The following is a 21,842-nucleotide window of genomic DNA, read 5'->3' as shown; positions in this document are numbered from 1 at the left end:
GGAAAAAATTGTCCACCAAACAGAAACTAAACTGCTACCATGGCGATTCCCAAGAAGGGAACTGTGGTGAGGGAGAAGAGAGATTTTACCTTCTACATCATATGTTTCCATGTTATTTGAGGTTCCTTTTTTGCATGTGCTTTTTTATATTAATAAAGACACATTGCCATTTTGAAACAGAAAGACATGCCCACCAAGAAGATGACATTGGGTGTAAATTGTGACAGTTACAAGACTGCTATTTACTTCAACAGAGAAAACTAAGGTAGTCTGTAAAAGTAACACTTTCAGAGCTGGCTACATTTTAAATTTGTGATTCCTATTTTCCTGGATACTGCTGGCATGTTTGAAAATACATAGGGTGTTATATATGCCCTAAGTGGCTGTTCACAAATGGGATCAAAGCTACACAAAACACATTTCTAATCAGTTTCTTTTGTCCTTTATAGATCTTATTGGCCTGCCATGGGTGTGCTTTATATATACAGTCATGAGTCTAGCATCCCTGCTTTTTGTTGTTATGTTTATACCTGAGACAAAGGGATGCTCTTTGGAACAAATATCAATGGAGCTAGCAAAAGTGTAAGTATTACATGCATTGGTTTCTGAACAATACTCTTTGGTCAAAAGCGCAGCTTTTATATACAGCAAAGGAATAGTATCTGAAATTATTAGATATTATTAGATTAGGACATTCCCTTTAATGTAAGACTGTGTCTCAGTGCATAATTCCAGTTTCCCTGCTTTGTCTTTAATTTGGGTGATTCAGCTAAGGAAGAATAACCATTTCTTCCCAATGAGTGAAACTTTTTTTTTTTTTAAAACTACAAAGTGAATGTATTTGATTGGCAAGTGCGAATTTTCACTTATCGATGAAATATTGTACTGAATTTGAATAAAATCTTTACAACTGGAATGTTTTTTAACATGTTAGCCTCTTATAATTATCATCAAACTGTAATGCTATTACTCATTACTGTGACCAACCAATACGTAGGTACAACGTTACAAGTTTTTTCCTTTTATACGAAACAAAAAAAAATCATTGTAATTAAAAAGCATTAAACCATATTTTCCTTTTTTGTAATGTAATAATTTTTACTAGAACAAAGTTTAATATTTTCACTGTCTGTATTTCTTTTCTGAAAAAGAAACTGTTATTATTGTTGTTTTACTAGATTTTTTTCTGAAATTAATTTTGTTGTATAGAGGATGCGAATCTGCTGTGCTGATTAAAACTATCTCATTTAAAAAAAAAGTTTATTTTCATAGGTTTTTGGGGAACAGGTGATATTTGGTTACAGAGTAAGTTCTTTAGTGGCGATTGTGAGATTTTGGTGCACCCATCACCGGAGCAGTATACACTGAACTCAATTTGTAGTCTTTTATCCCTCACCGCCCCCCAACGCTTCCCCCACCCAGTCCCCAACCAACGGGTGAACGTTTTAAAGCTCTACTCAGTAACCATCTCAGAACTTCTTCCGTCTCTCTAGCTCCCCCCAACAGGTTTTCTTTGTTTGGGGTTTGGGGTGGGTCCTGGAAATGTAGATATACCATGTTCACCCTGGGATAGGACCTTGGGTCTCAGCCTTTCCATCTCTATCAGACTTATAGCTCCTTCTCTGTGCCCTAAACACCTGCTAAGGCTAAGATTAGCAGAAAAACTGTCAGGCTTAACCATCTACCGTTGTTCCAAATATTGCACATTTAAGGTAATTTTAAGAAAGATAAGTTTCTTATATGAATAGGCATTTAGAAAACTGGTTTAAAAAATTTCACAAGGAGAGATTGTTTAAACAATTTAACTTAGAAGTGAAACATTTAATTTAGAAGTGGGTGGCAGAAAATTCCCTTTCCTTTTTTAGTAGCTCTAATTGCCAAAATCATGTCCTGGGGGAAGAGGTGAGACACAGGGGCTAAGAATGAAGCAGAACTTGTTACTCTTCCTAGGATTACATCATTCCATTTAGAAATGCAGGGATACTTATTCTTGGGTTTTAATATAATGGGAGGAAACTACATTTTCACAATTTGTGATTTTCTTTTAAAAATACTTTGAAAACAGTAGAGAGAAATGTATGATTACAGATATTGTGGGCATAGCGATTCTTCAGCTTTTACTTGAAGGAAGAATAAACCTGATAGGTGAATTGTTAGTAGGTATATGTGTGCATGTGTATTTATATTGAACCCACCATTAATCCTGGCTTATTGGGGGTATAGTAAGTAGGATTGTGGAAAATTTTCACTTTGTGCTTTATACACTTTTAGATGGTCTAAATTTTAAAATATTTTACTTTAGAAAAAGCAGAAAAAAATTCTCCCAGTTTAAGCTTAAGGTAAATATCAAATTATAAGGCTAATTTTTTTTGATACAGAGATTTTTTAAACCAGTTTTCTAAATGCCTATTCATATAAGAAACTTATCTTTCTTAAAATTACCTTAAATGTGCAATATTTAGAACAACGGTAGACGGTTAAGCCTGACAGTTTTTCTGCTAATCTTAGCCTTAGCAGGTGTTTAGGGCACAGAGAAGGAGCTGTAAGTCTGATAGAGATGGAAAGGCTGAGACCCAAGGTCCTATCCCAGGCCCTGTTTTCAAAAAAATAAAATGAAAATGATTCATTTACAATGGGAAATAAAATTGTGAGGAAGGCTGGCTATATCCTTGGACTAACTAATGCATTGCCTGGCTCTATCCAAGTGGAGGTCAAAATGATTGGATTTCTTGGTGAGCATTAGACTCTGAATAAGGCTATCAATTACAAATACGATTTAAATCATCAATGGCCTCAGACTTTGATAATTCAATGTATCCACCTGTAAACTGGCAACATTCCTCATGGATTCAGGTTTTTCCATAACTGAGATGCCCGGACACCAATGACTTCCAAATCTATTGGTATTCCTCCATTTCTCATCCTTCCTTATGCCTGTTTCACATCAATTATCCATTGCTGCATAACAAAGCATCCCAAATGTTGCAGCTGAAAACAACTATTTCCCATGATTCTTTGGTTTGGCTGGGTGGTGCCTCTGCTTGTTTTGCCTGTGCTCACTCGCGTGTCTCCCTGGGCAGGAGGGCCCACAATCACACGGGACTTGATCACATAGGTGGCAGTAGGTGCCGGCTGTCAATGGGGAGCTTCAGTCCTCCCTAGTGGCTTCTCATCCTTGAGGAGGCAAAGTGGCTTTCTCACTTGTCAAACTCAGGGCAGCTTTCCAAGGTAGTGAAGGCAGAAAAAGGCTGCAAGTCTCTCTGAGGTTTACATCAGGAAGACACACATCACTTTGACCACTTTCTATTGTCAGCACAAGTCCTGAGGCCAGCCTAGATACAACGGGTGAAGAAAGAGACCTAACCTCTTGTTGAGATGAAGGGCAAAGAATTTCTGACCACATTTAATCTATCACACCTACTCTTTCTTGAAGTTCTTTTAGCTCATGTGAAACAATCTTCTTTCCTGGATGGCCTCCTAGCTCACGGCTCTAATCTCCTGATTTCTCCTTCTTTTCCTACGTTTTAGCTAACTTTGAAGATTCAGCTCTACATCCTTATGCTTTTAGACTCAACTCAGGTACTCATCCTCGAAGCCCTGAGTAGCTCTAGCCCTGGAGAGTAATCCTTTGTCCTAGATTTTCAATATCTTCTAGCCCTCTTTACTTCTATACTGCGTTGGCTAGAACTCTTGTGGTTTCACCTTGTTAATTAATAAAGTTTTAGTTTCCAGGAATGCTCTGTCCATTATCTTTCTTATGTAACTCCTACAATGCCTACCTAGCTTAATATTGATTTCTGGTAGATGATTAAAAAGTATCCACTATTCAATTTTATAACTTGTTTTGTTGGCTTCATGGTAAATCCACTTTGTGTATACGCACCTTTGAACTACTCATCTACTAACTCAGGGAGCAAAATTCCTTTAAACATTTTGTGGCTGGGTGTAGCGGCTCACCTCTGTAATCCCAGCACTCTGGGAGAACAAGGCAGGCAGAATGCTTGAACCCAGGAGTTCGAGACCAGCCTGAAAACATGGCGAAACCCCATCTCTACCAAAAACACAAAATATTAGCTGGGCATGGTGGCTTGTGCCTGTAGTCCCAGCTACTCAGGAAGCTGAGGTAGGAGGATCATCTGAGCCTGGGAAGTCGAGGCTGCAGTGAGCTGTGATTGCACCACTACACTTCAGCCTGGGTAACAGAGTGAGACCCTGTCTCAAAAGAACACACACAAAAAAAGTAAAATTTTGTGAATTATTGTGAACAAAAATAACTAAAAAATTGAGGCAGGGAGAAATAGCAATTAATTAATTGAATGAAACTATATAGGCCTCCCTTACTATCACAACCCATTGTACTCTCTTAAAAAAGTCAAACTTGAAAGCAGAATGTTCTGTATAAGATTAAGAACTTTCAAATCCTTGTTTTCATATAGGGTTGTCAGATTGTATCAAATTGCAAACCAAATGAAAATTCAATGACAGAACTTAAGAAAATCTAATCTTTCTTTCTAGTAGGCTTCCAGAATAAGATATTCCTTAAGAACATATGATGTGGGTATCTAAAACCCAACAGAACTTATTAATTCAGAATTTGGGGTGGGGAAAGAATCTGTCTAAATTATTAAAATTCTGACTTAGGAAATGTTTTTGAAAGAATCACATTTCTGTTACTTTTGAGTCATGCAATTACTCAAACTTAAATCCAGACCCTCTCCAAGAAAGTTATAAATTGCAAATTAGGAGAGGACCAAAAGCCAAAGGTACTGTTGACCTCTAAACAGACTATAGGAGAACTGCAAGGTTTGTAATGAAGAACAAAAATAAAGGCAATTATGAAAGATGAGATGGCAAAACAATTTTACATTTTAAAGTCATTATAGCAGTAGTAATACCTTCTAGCTATAAACCATGAGGAAGCCCAGTACTGAGGACAAAAAGGAAAAGGTGATTTTAGAATTTTTTTTTCAACATTTATTTTAGAATCAGGGGCTACATGTGCAGGTTTGTTACAAAGGTTTACTGCATGATGCTGAGGTTTGGAGTATGAATGACTCTGTCACTCAGGTAGTGAACATAGGACCCAATAGGTAGTTTTCTAGCCCTTGCCCACCTCCATCTCTCTCCTCTCCAGTCGTCTCAGTGTCTATTTTTGCCTCTTTATGTCCATGAGTACCCAATGTTTAGCTCCCACTTATAAGTGAGAACAAACAGTACTTGCTTTTCTGTTTCTGCATTAGTTCACTTAAGAAAATGGCCTCCAGCTCCATCCATGTTGCTACAAATGATTTCGTTCTTTTTGATGGCTGTGTAGTATTCCATGGTGTATATATACCACATTTTCTTTATCCAATCCACTGCTCATGGACACCTGGGTTGATTCCACGTTTGCTATTATGAATAGTGATGCAATGAACGTATGGGTTCACGTGTCCTTTTGGTAAAATGATTCATTTTCCTTTGGGTATGTACTCAGTAATGAGATTGCTGCATCACATGGTAGGTTAACTTTTTTTTTGAGATGGAGTCTCGCTCTGTTGCCCCCAGGCTGGAGTGCAGTGACATGAGCTCAGCTCACCATAAGCTCCGCCTCCCAGGTTAACACCATTCTCCTGCCTCAGCCTCTCAAGTAGCTGGGGCTACAGGCACCCACCGCCACGCCCGGCTTCTTTTTTTTTTTGTATTTTTAGTAGAGACGGGGTTTCACCGTGTTAGCCAGGATGGTCTCGATCTCCTGAACTCGTGATCTGCCCACCTTGGCCTCCTGGTTAATTTCTATTCACGCAATACTAGTGAGCCAGAGGCTTTTCTGAGCTGAACCAACAGGTTGGCAAAAGCTTTTAAAATGACAATGTGAGCAGCCTGGCTTATGTAAATTGACCAAAGTATCTAAAGGATATATGTTAAACAAGGTTTCCAAGAGAGAAATGTCAGAGACAAAAAAATACAGTAAGTTATCAAATTAGTTAAGGAAATACGAGGTGGCAGAAAGCCCATGGAACCTGCTTGTGCACAGAAGCTGAGGTGAACTTGAAGAATGAGGAAGGACACTGCTGAGTTAAGAGAGCCTTCATGAATTTACAAGTTAATAAAACAATGAATCAACTTTTGTCACCAAGGTAACAGTCCTGATGTAGAAATCCCAATGTCTATTTCTAAGAAAGGAAACTACAATATCAAGTTAACATCAAACATACTACACATTACTTAGCATTTTCCTCTGTATTTGGAGCTGGGTTCTTCTACCCCTATTTCTAAAAAGCTGAAAAAACAAATATTCTTCCAAGGATGTTAAGTTTCTTATAAAATAAACAGTGACTCAGCTGAGAGGTCAGAAAAGATTTCTGCAATAATGTAATTTGAAAAGATTTTATTTTGAACTTCTGCCTTGCAAGCTACAAACTCAAAATGGGATGTGATGTTTGCCATATTTGCTGTTTCAGCTGTGATTTACTTTTCCCCCAGCTTAAGTGGGCACAAATGGAGAAAGCAAACAAGTTAATGTTTTGTAAATATTTCAGTTCCGAAGCAAACTTATTTTTCACTTTTAGCAGTTAATTTGATGTGGCCATTTCTTCATTCATTCATCCATCCAATTCATTTGTTCAACAAATATTTATCGAGCATCTACTATGTGCCAGGCACTGATCTAGGTTCTACAATAACATTATCAGCAAGTACAATCACCATGAGATTTCCAGTATACTGATTAGACAGTAAGTGACTAAAGGACTACTTTCAATTGGGCAGATCTGAGAAGGCTATTCTGAGAGGTAACATTTAAGATAAAACCTGGGTAATAAAGAGCCAACCTTGGAAGATAGGGGAGAAAATCCAGGCAGAAAAAACAGGTAGTGAAAAGGCTAAGTCAGAAACGCACTTGACCTGTTCCAGAAATGGGAAGAAGGCTGTAATCTTTGACAATGAGTTAGGAAGTAGGTAGAGACTAGTGTGCAGGGCTTTGCAGGCTGAGTGAAGAGTTTGGTTTCATTCTAATTGCAGTGGAAGCTACTGAAGGATTTTAAGGAGGGCAGTGACATGATCGACTTACACTTTAAAGTGTGCCATAGTGAGTGTCTGCAGCCATCCAGCTGAAGGAGGCTGGGAAAGCATGCAATTCTAGTGCTGGGTCTCTTTTTCCATCATGACCACGGACCTTAAGTGGCCTTCAATCACATGTGGCAATCACACATATCCCTAGTCTATGAACTCTGCTTCTCTCCTAGACATATGTTCCAGATCACTTTCTCTCCGGAAACCTCCTCACATCTTCATTCCTCACTGATGGCCTTGCTTCTGACTTCACCGAGAAAATGGACATAATCAGGGGGAAACTTCCACCACCTTCCACATACATGACCACTCCTCCAGGGCCTATGTAGGAATGCAGTCCTTCCTATCAGAGCCCCCTTCACCCCCTCTCTCCTCTCTCCCTTCTCCGGCACATTCTCCAGCAATTCTGCCAGCTCACTGCTGCATCATCTGCATCTTTACCTACTCCTCATCAGCACAGAAACCTGCTGTGATTCTTTCTCCATCTTTTTTTTTTTTTAAAAAAAAAAAAAACCAAAGGTCTTTGGTGCCACTTTTCTCTCCAGCTTTTGCCCTATTTCTTGGGTACTATTTATAGCCAAGTTTTTCTAAAGCGTTGTCTATATTCGCTGTCATCACTTGTGCTTTCTGCTCTTCCCATTCTCACGAACCTGCTCCAATGAGACTGTTATGGCCACCCCGCTCCTGAAATTACTTTTTAACATCCCAATTACCTCCATGTTGGTTAACTCTGTGGTCAATTCTCACTCCTCATCTTAGACTATCCCCAGCATTTGACTGGAGATAGTGTGTTTGGCTGGGGATAGTCCTTCCTGAAACGCTTGCCTCACATCCTTCTGCGACCCGTCCCCTGGTTGTCTCTTACCTATGGGTATCTCTTCCTCTGCTTCCTCTGTTAAAGTTGGTGTGCCCTGGGGCTTAGTCTCCTGACCGCTTCTCTATCACCCTCACCGGCCAGTTGATCTCAGTCAATGTTACAGGGTTTTTTTGTTTGTTTTTTTGTTTTGAGACGGAGTCTTGCTCTGTTGCCCAGGTTGGAGTGCAATGGTGCCATCTCGGCTCAATGCAAGCTCCGCCTCCCAGGTTCACACCATTCTCCTGCCTCAGCCTCCCGAGTAGCTGGGACTACAGGTGCCCGCCACCACACCTGGCTAATTTTTTTGTAGTTTTAGTAGAGATGGGGTTTCGCCATGTTAGCCAGGATGGTCTCGATCTCCTGACCTCGTGATCCGCCCACCTAGGCCTCCCAAAGTGCTGGGATTACAGGCATGAGCCACCGTGTCCAGCCAATTTTACAGTTTTTATCTCATTGATATGCCAGGGTCTGAAATTTATGTCTCTAGCTATCTCTCTAGAATTCAAGGCTTGTTTATTCAACTGCTTACTCTACATGTCTTTCCAAATGTCTAACAGATACCTAATACCTCGCACGCCCTAAATTGAACATGTGATGTTCTCAAACCTATTCCACTCACTGCCTTACCCACCTCAGTGGATGTCACTGTTATCCTACTACTTGCTCTGGCCACAAACTTTGGAGTCTTTCCTGACTCTTTCTCTCATACTCCACATTCAGTCTATCAGGAAGTTGTGTTGGCTCTTACGTCAAAATATATCCAGAGCCTGAACACCTTCATGGCTGCCCTGGTCTGAGTCACCATGATCTCCATCCTGAATTACTGCAATACCCACTTACTGGTCCCCATTTCTGCCTCTGTCCCCTCCCATCAGTTCTCTACACAGTGGCCAGAATGACCCCTTAAAATGCAATCAAGGTATTCTTTTGCTCCAATCCTCCAGTGGCTCTCTAGCAAGAGCAGAAGCCTTCCAATGCCCTTCCAGCCCTGCACAGCCTGCTAATCTCCCCTTCTTCTCTCACAGCCACACAGGCCAGAGGCTGCCTCCCAGACACATCAGGCATGCTCAAGGCTCCAGATCTTGGCACTTGTTTTCTCTGCCTCGAATTCTCTTCCCCTAGATATCCACCTGTCTTGCTGCTTCACCTCCATCAGACTTTTCCTGTCCCTCTATTTCAAATCCCAATTGTGTAGCCAACTCTGCACCCACTTTCCAATCCTTCAGTTTTAACCAAAGCAGAAACACTATATTTTACTTGGTCTACTGTCTATCTCTTCCTGCTATATTTAAATTCCATGAAGCCAGGGAATTTTGTATATTTTGTTCATTGTTGTTTCCCAACACTTGGAACAATTCCTTGGCATATAATCGAAGCTCAGCATTGAATAAATGAAAAAACGAATGAAACGGATACAAGAATAAGGTAATGAAGTAGTCAGGATGACACTGCAAGTTTTAGCTTGAGAAACTGGACAGATGGTGAGATGGGGAAGCCTGAGAGAGGACTAGGTTTCAGGGCTCAGGAGAGAATAGAGCTCGGATTTGGAGATATTGTGAGATGTCCATTAGACATCAAATAGACACATTAGTAGTAGGCAGTTGGATATGTTAAGTCTGAAATTTGGAGACTCTAGGGGTTAGAGTCAAATGTGGGTGGCCATCAGCTTATAAGTGGTATTTAAGTCCTGAAGCCAGATAAGCTTATCTGGTCAGAGAACAGAGAGAGAAGGGACTAGGCCCAGTTTTGTGCCAACCTTAGAGACCAAGCAAAGAAGAGAGTGTTAAAAGGGACTGAAAAGAAGCCAACAGTGAGGCTGGAGGAAAGCCAGAAGTGTTGTAGGAAGGTGGGACTGGAGAGGCCAAGCACAAAGACAGATGTAACCACAGGCTCAGTGGAATGAGAGGACAGAAGTCGACTGATTTGGTTGGAGGACAAAATGGAAGTGAAGTGCAAGAAGCAACAGTTCACTCCTTGCATCAATTTTGCTGTGAAGGGGAACAGAAAAGCAGGATGGTCATGCCCTAGACTCATTTCCAATCACTGCTTCATTCACAAGCATTCCACTCACCCTCTAACCACTCATCTCTCCAGCCCACTTCCTCAAGTACTGGTACTTCAACAAGTCTTCAGCCCCACCACAACCTGGGGGCCCATGCTCTCCCTTCCTTCCTTACCCTGCTTCCTACTTTCCATGGCCCACCACCAAGGCCACTTCTTTGCATCTCCCCTTCTACCTTTACCCTCCTCTCTCTCCCTCCATCACTCAGGCAAACCTTAACTCTGACCAAGTCAACTCTTACTTTATTTTATCCCTGCATTCAAGGAGCTAAACCTGGCTGAATCAAACACACGACTATGCTCATCAGCCTTGTTTTAACCTTATGAATATAAATCTCAAGTAGCTTTTGAGGAATGCCCTGCAATATACACATTTCCCTGGTGAGTTGACGTTCCTACTTTCGAAGATGATTACTTCACACCAATACTTTTCCGAAGCCTCCAGGACCCCCTCCCACTTCTTCACTCTAATTAATTTTGCTTTTTAGTTCACTGAGAAAATAAATTGAGACCACCTTGTCCTCCTGCCACAAGATCTTCCACCTACATCTATGCCCACACACACTGCCTTGTTGCAAAGGCCAATGCTTCCATTTGTACACTGACTGCATCAACTTCCCCCTCCTATGGGATTATCATCACGCACACACGCACAAAGCTGCAGTATTTCCCATCCTGAAAAAATACCTTCCTCAGATTTCCCTCCAGATACCAACCGTTTCCCTGCCCCAACTTCTCAGGTCTCTGGGATTCTCTGCAGGAGTTCCCTCCCTAACTTCACTCCATTTTCTGATCATCACTGCTTTAGAGAGATGCCACCTGTATAATACAGCCTGTCCTCTCCCACCCAACTAAATCCTTTTTTCTCCTTCCCTGTTTATTCCTCATTTGCACTTTTACTACTTCAACTTATAAGCTTGTCTCCCCTCTAAAATCTAAGTAAGCTCCTTAAAAACAGGAGTCTTTATCTACTCAACCCATACTACCTACATATTGTGGCCACTCAAATCACTGGTTAAATTACAGAAAAAGGTATTTGAAAAAGGAGGTTCAAAGGCAGCTCTTCATTTTTAGTAAAGGTAAAATACAGTAGCATCTTTTTATGCTGATGGGAAGAATACTGTAGAAAAATTTGTTAATGCAGGAGTGAGGGATAATGTGGAAGATACAAGAGATATAAACATAGGCACATTGCTGGAGTTTGAGAAATGGAAAAAAATAAGGTCTGGGATGAAACCTCCACTGGTTCTCTGTATGTAATACTATCCTTGGAATCCTTCCCCACAGAGCTGACTGCTGGGATTGTATTCTGAGAAGACACCATTACCCCTTGCATGAGATTGACCAAAGTCTGTGGCATACTGAATTTCATGATGCAGCAGGATTCCTAATAAAAATGTGTATTTATTTTGCATAGCTAAAACATTAAAGCCCCAGGGTGGTTTAAAAAATAATAGCCTACACATTTTTTTTCATGTAAACTAAGAATGACATTTTCATTAGTGCCTCTTTCTCTTTCAGGAACTATGTGAAAAACAACATTTGTTTTATGAGTCATCACCAAGAAGAATTAGTGCCAAAACAGCCTCAAAAAAGAAAACCCCAGGAGTGTAACAAGCTGCGTGGTAGGGGCCAATCCAGGCAGCTTTCTCCAGAGACCTAATGGCCTCAACACCTTCTGAACGTGGATAGCGCCAGAACATTTAGGAGGGTGTCTTTGGACCAATGCATAGTTGCGACTCCTGTGCTTTCTTTTCAGTGTCATGGAACTAGTTTTAAAGAGACACTCTGAAATGATAAAGACAGCCTTTAATCCCCCTCTTCCCCAAAAGGAACCTCAAAAGGTAGATGAGGTACAAGGTCCTAAGTGATCTCTTTCTTATTCTAAGCAGGGTATCAGGTTAAAAAAAAAAGTTACTGGCTGGTTTAATACTTTCTACCTTCTTCACAGAGCAGCCTTTGAATAGACTATGTCCTAGTGAAGACATCAACCTCTGCCTTAAGCTATGTATGTACGGAGGCCAGTCGCAGCTTTATTATTCAGACACAGAAGTGGTCTGGACATGAGGGTACAGTTTTTGCCTGCCAAGACACTACTTGCACTGGATCTTACACAAAAAAGAACCAGAACAAACAGTGTAGACAACTGCCCATATATTCTATCTAGATTAGGAGAGGGTCCTGGCTAGGATTTTAGTGGTAATTCCTAGTTACATTCAACAAGTATAAAGATTATAGAGCTTATTTTATGAACTATAAACTACAATTTAATGCAAAATATCATCTTATGAATTTCATGTTAATATTATGAAATATTAAAATAATTCCGCAATAGTTGAGAAAAATGAGCATTTTTTTCCATTTTTAAAAAATGCATAGAAAAGACAATTTTAAAATCCTGGGACCATATTTATTTAGAAGTAGCTGTTAGTAAAACATTAGAAAAGGAGTCAGGTCATTAGGTTATTTATCCAAATCTATAAGCAATTAGGTTGACGTTATTAAGTCAAGCCTAGAAAAGCTGCCTCCTTGTAAGGCTTTCATGACAATGTATAGTAATCCACAGTGTCCTGCAATTCTTCACACTCCTCAGGAATATCACTACCTCAGGTTACGGTACACAGGCTATAATTGATGATGACCTTCAGATAACTGAAGACACAATAAATGACATTCAGACATCAGGACAATTCCCTCATGTTCTTTTCTATGATGGCCACCTGTACCAGCAACGTGGGTTTCACCCACACAATGATGAACTGTTCTCTACTTCTCCAGTTTATTTTAAAGACTTGGTAAGAGGTCTTACTAATAAAATTTGGGTATGACAGAAAATCCACAATCAATTCTTGAACCAAATAACATATTAAATTACTAATATTGTAAGTGATGGAAGACACACAAAAAACTTAAAAGCACGAACAACCTAACTTGAAAAAGAATTTTAAAATATGATTAACCTGAAGAAAAGAGAATCCTAAGAGCCAAAGCTCCTTTTTATTTAGCTTGGAATTTTCCTATTGGTTCCTAACAAACTGTCCCAATGTCATATAAGGAAACATGATCTACTACATTCCTTTATAACAATGTGGAGAGACTATAAACCTATGTAAGTAGTAAAACTATATCAGAGACTCAGGAGACTGACTAAAAGGCCTGGATCTGCAGTGTATTATCTGTATAAAAATTGGCAGGGGGAAGCTAAAAGGAAAGGAGATTTGAGATCTCAATTCTATCATGGTGTATTTCATACGCAAATCAGAACATGCATTGTCTTTTGTTTTTGGAAAGAGAAGGGAAGCGTGTTCTGCCCCATGTTTCCTTCCGTGTTTATAGTTCAAACACTATATATACTTCAGGTATTTTTTGTTTAGCCCTTCATTATAAATGGGCAGGAAATTGTTTATCAACCTAGCCAGTTTATTACTAGTGACCTTGACTTCAGTATCTTGAGCATTCTTTTATATTTTTCTTTTATTATCCTGAGTCTGTAACTAAACAATTTTGTCTTCAAATTTTTATCCAATATCCATTGCACCACACCAAATTAAGCTTTTTGATTTTCAAAAATAAAAAGGGGGAAATACTTACAACTTGTACATATATATTCAGTTTTTATTTATTAAAAAAATTTACAGTACTTATGGAGAGCCCGCAGAAGACATCAGAGCACTCACTTCTTCCCATCTTTGTTAAGGTTAGCGAATTACCCATGGAGACTGTTAGGTGAGGCTCACTCGGCAGCCCTGAAAACAAACCTGGTCACACTGTCTTTACCCTCTCCCTTCAGATAAAGCACTTCGATTAGCTATCGATCTGCCCAGTTTTCAAGTCATGCAAATACTAAAAAGGTTACATCATCTGGATATGTACCTTGGCTATATAAGCATGTTTTCCCCCTATTCTATGTTTCTTTTTTTGGTGAACATTGCAAAACAGGAGGTGACTTATTACTGTTAATTAAAACTAAATGAAAAATGTCAAGTCTTTAAAACAGTGAGCTTGTAACTCTTTCATGTAATTTTATTCTCTATGAGTTTGGCTATCCTACTGAATCTTAAAGGAAATAAACACTTTAAAAAAAAAGGAAAAATAAAAGTCTAAAAATCACAATGAAATATTTCACAAGAAGGAAAAATGTAAGTTAGCCTTTGCTTTCCACTTTGGAATAAGAAGCAGGTTAGGGAAGGCATTGAGAAGAAAAAAGATAAAAACTATGTGTTGTTCAGTGCAGTGCCTAAGCTAAGTTTTCAAGATTTTATAATACAGTAAGGAAAATGTACTATATATGGAGGTTAGGATGTTGCAATTTTTCCACAAAGGTTTAAAAACATTTTGGAAATACGAGTTTTTGTGGAACATTGTGTTGGAATATTGTCTCCATTAAGTTTCTCCTGAGAAGCTAATTGGACTCTCCACTCAGCTTTATTTCTAGGTATAATCACTGTTGGTTACACTAAACTCCTAAACCTAAATGACAGGGCACAACTACAGCTTGATCCTGTATTACCACATCAGGGCTCCTGGGTGAGCCAGAGACACTGTTTCATAAATGCGTATTTATTATAACTTTAAGAGTAGCAATCTCATATACTGAATAGTCACTCTTTAACTCCATTAAATAAGATACAGCAAGGGGAAGGACAGTATCGCACAAAATGGCTTTCAAATTCAAGTGGGGCTATTTGACAATTACATTGTGGCACAGAGGCAGCTTATGGGCACTTCTTGTTAAAACATCTCCATGTTACCAACTTCTGACAAGACTCTTAGTGTAGGCTTGGGCACCAACCCAAGATTAAAGTCAAGAACCTCAATCACTTCTCTACAACTACAGGTGTTGAGTCTTTCCAGAAAAACAAAGGTCCAAATGAGGCACCATTCATCACAGCTTCTTTCTCATTTCCATCTAGTGGGTAAGAGGTTTCTCTTCTTAAAACTACAATTTCTTAACCTTTACAAGTTATTTAACATTTTCTATCATATTAAATTAGCAACATAAAACATTATCCTTTATCTATAAACTTCTAGTCTGGTTCCCTAGAGTTTATATACACGTTTTTATTTCTAATCTGCAAGAAAAAAAATTCCTATTTGTTATTTGGTAACAGAGCATTAAAAGATACTATACACATGTGGCGCATATATATATATACACCCACACACACAAAATACACTTCAAAAAGAAGCCAACACACTTTAGCTGAAGTCTTAAGCTTGCATAGATTTTAAAAAAAAGAAGTATGAATACAATTTTTGTTAAAATAGAAAATGGGGAATAAAAGTTATAGAATGGATATGAAGAGAGATCTTTTCCAAACTTTTATTTGTGCACATTCAATTGAAAAAGATAACTTTTACAGGTTCTTTGGTGCCCATATTCAGCATACAAAAATGTAAAAGACTATTCACAAATAAAACACATTAGCTCAAAATGGAAAAAAATTACAATGACAACAATAAAACAATCTAAGGTAGTGCACACTGTGACAGCTCTGCTTATGGGGACATGAGAATTACTGCGAAAATAAATAGAATGTCCTTTTGTAAAAGCAGCAATGTCATGTCTTGTAAACTTCCTTTTATATTACAGCAAGGTTTGGAATAAAATCCAAAGGGACTGGAGCTTACACTGTAGCCGTGAATGAATAAAAGAGTCTATTTCCTCAATTACTGTTGGTCCAGTTTTCCTTTTGAGTCCAATGTGCAGCAGGTTTAAAAGGTGCTCAGTTAGAGATTCTAACCAATTAAGTGGTGAATGATAAAATTTCTTTCCTGCTTTCAAACACAAATGGGTAAATCTGTTCCACAGCAGTAGCAACAGCCTTTACATTGGGCCCTGTAATAAACACAATGGAGGAAGGAGTGAGAAGAGTTGGAAAAGGGAGCACTAGGAAAAACTGATTTTCCAGAATTAAAAATATTCAAGTGGTATAGAATATCAAGTTAACTGTTAAAAAAAAAAAACTACACATACAATTATACACATAGCCATAATAAGTAAAAATAATACAGATTTTGTTCTGGGCAATTAAAGGACATATGAAACACAAAATGAGGTTATTCACTTTGTTTTAGGGCACCAGACTGAAAAAAAAACTGCATACAAACTATCATGGACTAATATAAAAAGCACTGTAATATAATACATACATGAAAGGAAGGAGTAACAAATGGGACTAGATAACAGCTATCCTTTAAATCACTATCAGCTGGCTTCTGGTTAGGCTACAACAGAGGCTCAGGAATATGGAGGAACACAGCAGAGTGAAACAAAGCTGCTACCAAAATGTTGGGAAACCAGAATGCTGTTTCAAAATATATGGTTTAAAAATCCCCACAGATTTACCACCACTGGGTATCCACATATTTATTACCAATCTGGTCATTTCACCCTCAGAGCTTATACAAGTCAATAGAAAACAAAAAAAGCACAAGGCTACGAGGTGACCATGCATTATGCTAATTCTTGAACAACTTTATAAAAATGTAATCTTTCATTTAAATTGCTAAAAAGAAACATAAAAAAGACAATGAAAACTATTCTCATAAAATGTTGAATAAAAATGGCTTCACCAATACACACTTACCTCTTTTGAAAGACCCAGGAAACTAACAAATCCACCCACTGTAAACTCTCTGAAAGTCTTAACCACATCCTATCTTGGTCAGGTCCTTCCTGACTCACTTTACCCCCACTCTGCTATGCTTTGCTCATGGGAACCAATTCAGTAGCATTTCATAGGATATTCCTGATCTAAGTAAATAATGCATACTGCTTAACCACGTCAGTTATCTTCAGTTTGTTATTGTTTTGTTTAATATCTAGTAACTCAGTAAATACAGAGTTTTACATATGCATTGTTTTATTATATACTTAGTAGAGATTGATCAATAGGCTTTGGGGCTTCTCAGACATCCAGGCTCCAAAGTGTAGAAACAGAGAGCTGAAAGAAGGGAACAAACAGACTCGTCTCCTATCATCCCATATTTAAGATGCAGGTGGGATCTTGGGAATACGTTTTGAAAGTCCCCAAGGAAGATGGAAAAACCCATGGGATGAGTCAAAACTAAAGTTTATTTGTTGAGAGACTAAATTATTTTCCTCTACGGATTGAAGAAAGAAAAAACAAAGCTCAAGGACATTAAAGACATTTTCTTTAATTCTTTTTTGCCTAAGGTTGGGCCTGACTCCCAAGCAATGACTCTGTACAATTTATAATCATAGTACCATTAAAATGTCACACAGCATGCTAATGCTACCCTTTGACATGAATGCTTAGTTTTCTGAAACCACCCTTTCTCCAAATAAAGATTCAAAAGATATAGCAAGACAAACATAACAAACAGGTACCAATGATATTTAATATTTTGCTTATGTAAAACCTCTGTGAAATTTATAAAATGAGTTTCTCATGAGAATTTTAAATGTAAGATATCATGAATTTACAAAAAAAAATCATACTATGGATACATATACCAGAATATATATATATAGATATATATATATATTTTTTTGAGACAGTCTCACTCTGTTGCCAGTCTGGAGTGCAGTGGTGTGATCTCGGCTCACTGCAACCTCCGCCTCCCGAGTTCAAATGATTCTCTTGCCTTAGCCTCCCGAGTAGCTGGGACTACAGGCGTTCACCACCACGCCCAGCTAATGTTTTGTATTTTTAGTAGAGACGGGGTTTCACCATGTTGGCCAGGATGGTCTTGATCTCTTGACCTTGTGAGAAGCCCGCCTCAGCCTTCCAAAGTGCTGGGCTTACAGGCATGAACCAATGCACCTGGCCCACCAGAATATTTTTAAAGCTCCACACTGGAAACTACTCAAATGCCCAATATGAATGAATGATCTACATACAACTACATAGAGTATAATATAGATGAAACTCACTAAGATAATGCTGAGTGAAAAAAGACACAAAATAGTATGTGTAACATTTATAAATAGTACAAAAGTAGGTAAAATGCATCTAGTGTTAAAAGTCGGGAGACCCGTTCCTCTTAAAGGGCAGAAGTGACTGAAAGGAACAAATCACACATTATTTCTATCTTGGTATGAGCATCTTGTATCATTCAATCCATAATTGACAAGTTTGGTTTTGATATCATAGAATACCTGTTACTGTGATACTTCCTGTCGAAAAAATCTGTAATGTAGCTCTTAGAGATTTTATCCGATAGCACACAGCAGGATGAAGTTCAGGTTCGTAACTACACAAAATAAGCCACAATTAATATAAATATTTATACCCTGACTAGTAATTTCAAATTTGGTAATTTCTCAAGATAAATTGCTTCAAAGACTTACCTGGCATGAGGTCTATTGTTCTTTGTGAATTCTGGCAAACGGATTTCAAATGGCATGTTACACACTGCCAGAACGTTAACAACCTTAAAATCTGTAAATATTACCTTTAGGAGAGAAGTAAAACTCAATGAATTTATTTTGAAACAAACAAAAAATCTGCTCATCATGGCAATCCTTAAAAACAAGAGGAAACAAGATAAAACAGAAACATTTTAAGTGTATGTTTAGTACTGTAAGTTGTGTAGCATGGAAAGCTTTAATTCAGTTTTTTAAAAAGCTCAAAAACTCCATTAAAAAAATTAAAACCTGAGGTATCTGCATGATCAAAACAGTATGGGTCTTTCTAATCATACGTTTAATTTTTTAGTACTTTAAGTGAAATATTTAAAACTACTGAGAAAGGAGACAGAATAGTGAGGGAAAAAGTTTAAGTCCAGGTCATCCTGCTAGAGTAAAAATGGAAAAGATGTCACTTTAAAGTCAGTAAATACAGAGTATACACTGGGCTCCAAAAGTCAGATGTTTTTCTCATATGCAATAAGGCAAAATGACATTTCTGTGAGATTAGCTAGATGTTCATTTTCTTTCTGGGGATAGAGTGATAAAGTTGTTTCTAACTAATTGGGATTTCTCTCAACACTTCTAATGTTACACTAAGAAAAGAAGTTCCAAGGCTGAAAATAATGCTGTTAACATTAATAACTTTGGCCACTCCTACCAACATCTTCAACGTTTCATCTCATTATCTTTTCAAATATTCCTCCTAAAACCACAATTTTGGGTGAGCGAACTATCCTTCAACTCAGCCTTGCACACAGCAGTTGCGCAAAGCCAGGAAACTGCAGTGGCAGCACTCTCAAATCACAGTACAACTCAAGACTCTCTCTACCGCCACCCTCCTCAAGCACCAACCCCCACTCCCCATCAGCCGTTCAGTCTCTTCCTATCACCCTCTACTTCAGAGAGACTGAGTCATCAGAGGGAAAGGTAACTTCCTATCCCCACTTCTACAAACTTGTCTCAATCCCAAACAGCCTTGCCCTCATCTTCAGGGACCATTCTCATCTTTATCTTTCATTTATTCATCATTTGCAAGTGACCTAGCAAGTCCATAATATGTAATCGTTTTATTCAAAGGTATACCTCTATCAAGTTATAGTGATGAGGCTGACATGCCAGTGACAGTCACGTTACAAGTGTGAGAGCCTGCCAGCTGGTGTGTCCATGTCAACGGCCTCTGCCATTCTCTATTCACCATTCTGACCTGGCATTCTTGAGATGAACAAAAACCATTTTGTTTGTGTACGTCAGAGGTGAAAACACTTAAAAGAGTTGAAAAGGCAATTAACTTGTGAGGAAACAAGTCTCTTTATGGGAAAGGAGTTAGGGAAAAAGCTAGGATCCTTTACAAATATCCACATAGCCAAATTTTGCTGCTAATTTTCACACTGAAGGGCAGTATTAAAAAACCTAGAAAAAGTTTAATCATAAGAATAGTACGCATAGTGATTTCTTGAGTCTATTACAATTCTATAAAAATAAATCCTTGAATATTTGTAGTTTAGATACTGTTTGAAAACGTTACCTGAAAACCTAGTTTCTGCAGACTGCGGGCTAAGCGTCTGGCACCAAATTTAGCTTCTTCTTCACTACGGTTTTAAGGAAAGAAAAAGATTATCAGTTACATAGGAAATAAATTTTATACTGAGGAACATAACAAACTTTACATATGATTTTGCTGTTAAGTCTAGGAAAATGTCCTTTCCACGAGGGAAAAAGTAAAAAATAAAAATAAAAAACCCAAGTAGCATTTACCTTGTTGCTCCAGTGCAAATAATTTTTCCTGAGGACCAAATTGTAGCTGTAATTCTGGGTTTTCTAAGCTTCATTAATACTTTCTAAGGGGGGAAAAAAATCTGATTACCTCATAAGCATTATTTTTCACATAAGGTTCTGTTCTATATAGTCATATTAATGTCCAAATACTACTCTCCAAGCTTATCCAAGACTGTAATAACTGCTCTCCAAATCAACCATTCTGAAATCAAGTACAATACTGAACACAAAGAACATATTAATCCAAAAAGACATTTGATTAATTAAAAATACAAGGTGTGTAGAAATCTCTCACTCTATATACTTGAAATCAATGTACTCCAAGTATATAAACAATTCAACTCTCATTCCGCCCCAGTCACATAACTGGAACTTGCATGGTTCCTCACACACACCAAATCTGTTCATGCCTCATAAGCTTTGCAGTAGCTGTTGCTTTCATTTGGAATATTATCCCCTCAATATTCTCACTTCATTCAGGTCTCTTACCAGATGTCAGCTCCTGAAGAGAGGCCTTCCCTAATCATTTCCCTGAAACACCCATCCCTTCATCGCTTTCTAATTCCTAATTCTGCTTTCTGCTGCTTCATGGTACCCATCACTACTTTATATTGCATCCTAGAGTTGAGATGCTTATTACATTCTCAAGTTCAACATCGGCATCTTGAATAAAGGAGAAATGTTGGAGCTGGAGATGTAATTAGAAATTCATTTAAAGCTATGGGTTACAATGAAATAACTACAGAGTTTGTATAAATAGGTCAAGGACTAAGCTCCAAGAAAATATGCAAATTCAAATTTTCATTCCAACTTTTCATTAATGGAAATATTTGTTAGATGCTCATTCTATGTAAGAAAGACATAAATGCTCATTGACTAACATATAAATGAATCAGATGTTTCTGCTTAAAATTTTTGTTACATTTTGTGTTCTTCATTCTCTGTCATATGCCATATTATCAAACTAGAAAGCTATTAAATCTGGGCAGACTCAAAATTTACCAAAGATCAAGATAAAATTTGAACTAAAATACATTATAAAATTTCATATACAAGTGACTGAGAAACACTTGGCTGAGTTTATCCTACATTTAATTGTCTCTCACCACCACCAGCTTGTCTATCAACTCAGATTTTTCAATTAACCTGCCTTAAAAAAACTACTTCCTTTCCATATGTCATGCTGAAGTACCAAAGCAGTGTTAGGCATATTCCTCTCTAAACTTTTGAGCAAACATATTTATTACTTTTCTAAAGGAAAGATGGGATTGCTGACAAACTTGAAAATCTTTGTGAGTCAATGAAATTTTTAGTTGAATTTAATTCATCTTTACTTAGTTTCTAGTACTAAGAATTAATGGCGGCCAGGCACGGTGGCTCATGCCTATAATCCCAGCACTTTGGAAGGCTGAGGTGGGTAGATCACGAGGTCAAGAGATTGAGACCATCCTGGCCAACACGGTGAAACCCCGTTTCTACTAAAAATACAAAAATTAGCTGAGTGTGGTGGTGTGCACCTGTAATCCCAGCTACTCAGGAGGCTGAGACAGGAGATTTGCTTGAACCTGGGAGGCAGAGGTTGCAGTGAGCTGTGATCGTGCCACTGCATTGCACTCCAGCCTGGCGAAAGAGTGAGACTCCGTCTCACAAAAAAAAAAAAAAAAAGATTTAATGGCAATTTACATAGGTATCCTGGCATCTAATTTTTAAAGCTAAATA

The 21,842-nt window shown here is 38.2% G+C and overlaps 2 protein-coding genes across 3 annotated transcripts in view; one reads left to right on the top strand and one right to left on the bottom strand.

Annotated features, from left to right (window-relative positions):
* Positions 1-15,677, top strand: part of SLC2A12 (solute carrier family 2 member 12) — a 65,618-nt gene extending 49,941 nt beyond the window's left edge. The window contains exons 4-5 of the mRNA XM_054490405.2: positions 450-582; positions 11,492-15,677. Coding sequence (XP_054346380.2) covers positions 450-582; positions 11,492-11,633 — 275 coding nt within the window. The 3' untranslated portion in view covers positions 11,634-15,677. The remainder of the gene's footprint in view (positions 1-449; positions 583-11,491) is intronic.
* Positions 13,568-21,842, bottom strand: part of TBPL1 (TATA-box binding protein like 1) — a 37,097-nt gene continuing 28,822 nt past the window's right edge. For both annotated transcript variants that reach the window (XM_054490406.2, XM_054490407.2), the window contains exons 3-7: positions 20,103-20,185; positions 19,873-19,936; positions 18,288-18,391; positions 18,096-18,190; positions 13,568-15,809 (exon numbers count right to left, since the gene is read on the bottom strand). In XM_054490406.2, coding sequence (XP_054346381.1) covers positions 15,718-15,809; positions 18,096-18,190; positions 18,288-18,391; positions 19,873-19,936; positions 20,103-20,185 — 438 coding nt within the window. In that variant the 3' untranslated portion in view covers positions 13,568-15,717. The remainder of the gene's footprint in view (positions 15,810-18,095; positions 18,191-18,287; positions 18,392-19,872; positions 19,937-20,102; positions 20,186-21,842) is intronic.

The sequence above is a fragment of the Pongo pygmaeus genome, chromosome 5 (genome assembly GCF_028885625.2).
Source record: "Pongo pygmaeus isolate AG05252 chromosome 5, NHGRI_mPonPyg2-v2.0_pri, whole genome shotgun sequence".
Lineage (NCBI taxonomy): Eukaryota > Metazoa > Chordata > Mammalia > Primates > Hominidae > Pongo > Pongo pygmaeus.
Note: the sequence above shows the minus strand (reverse complement) of the source record. Positions and strands in the feature narration are given on the sequence as shown.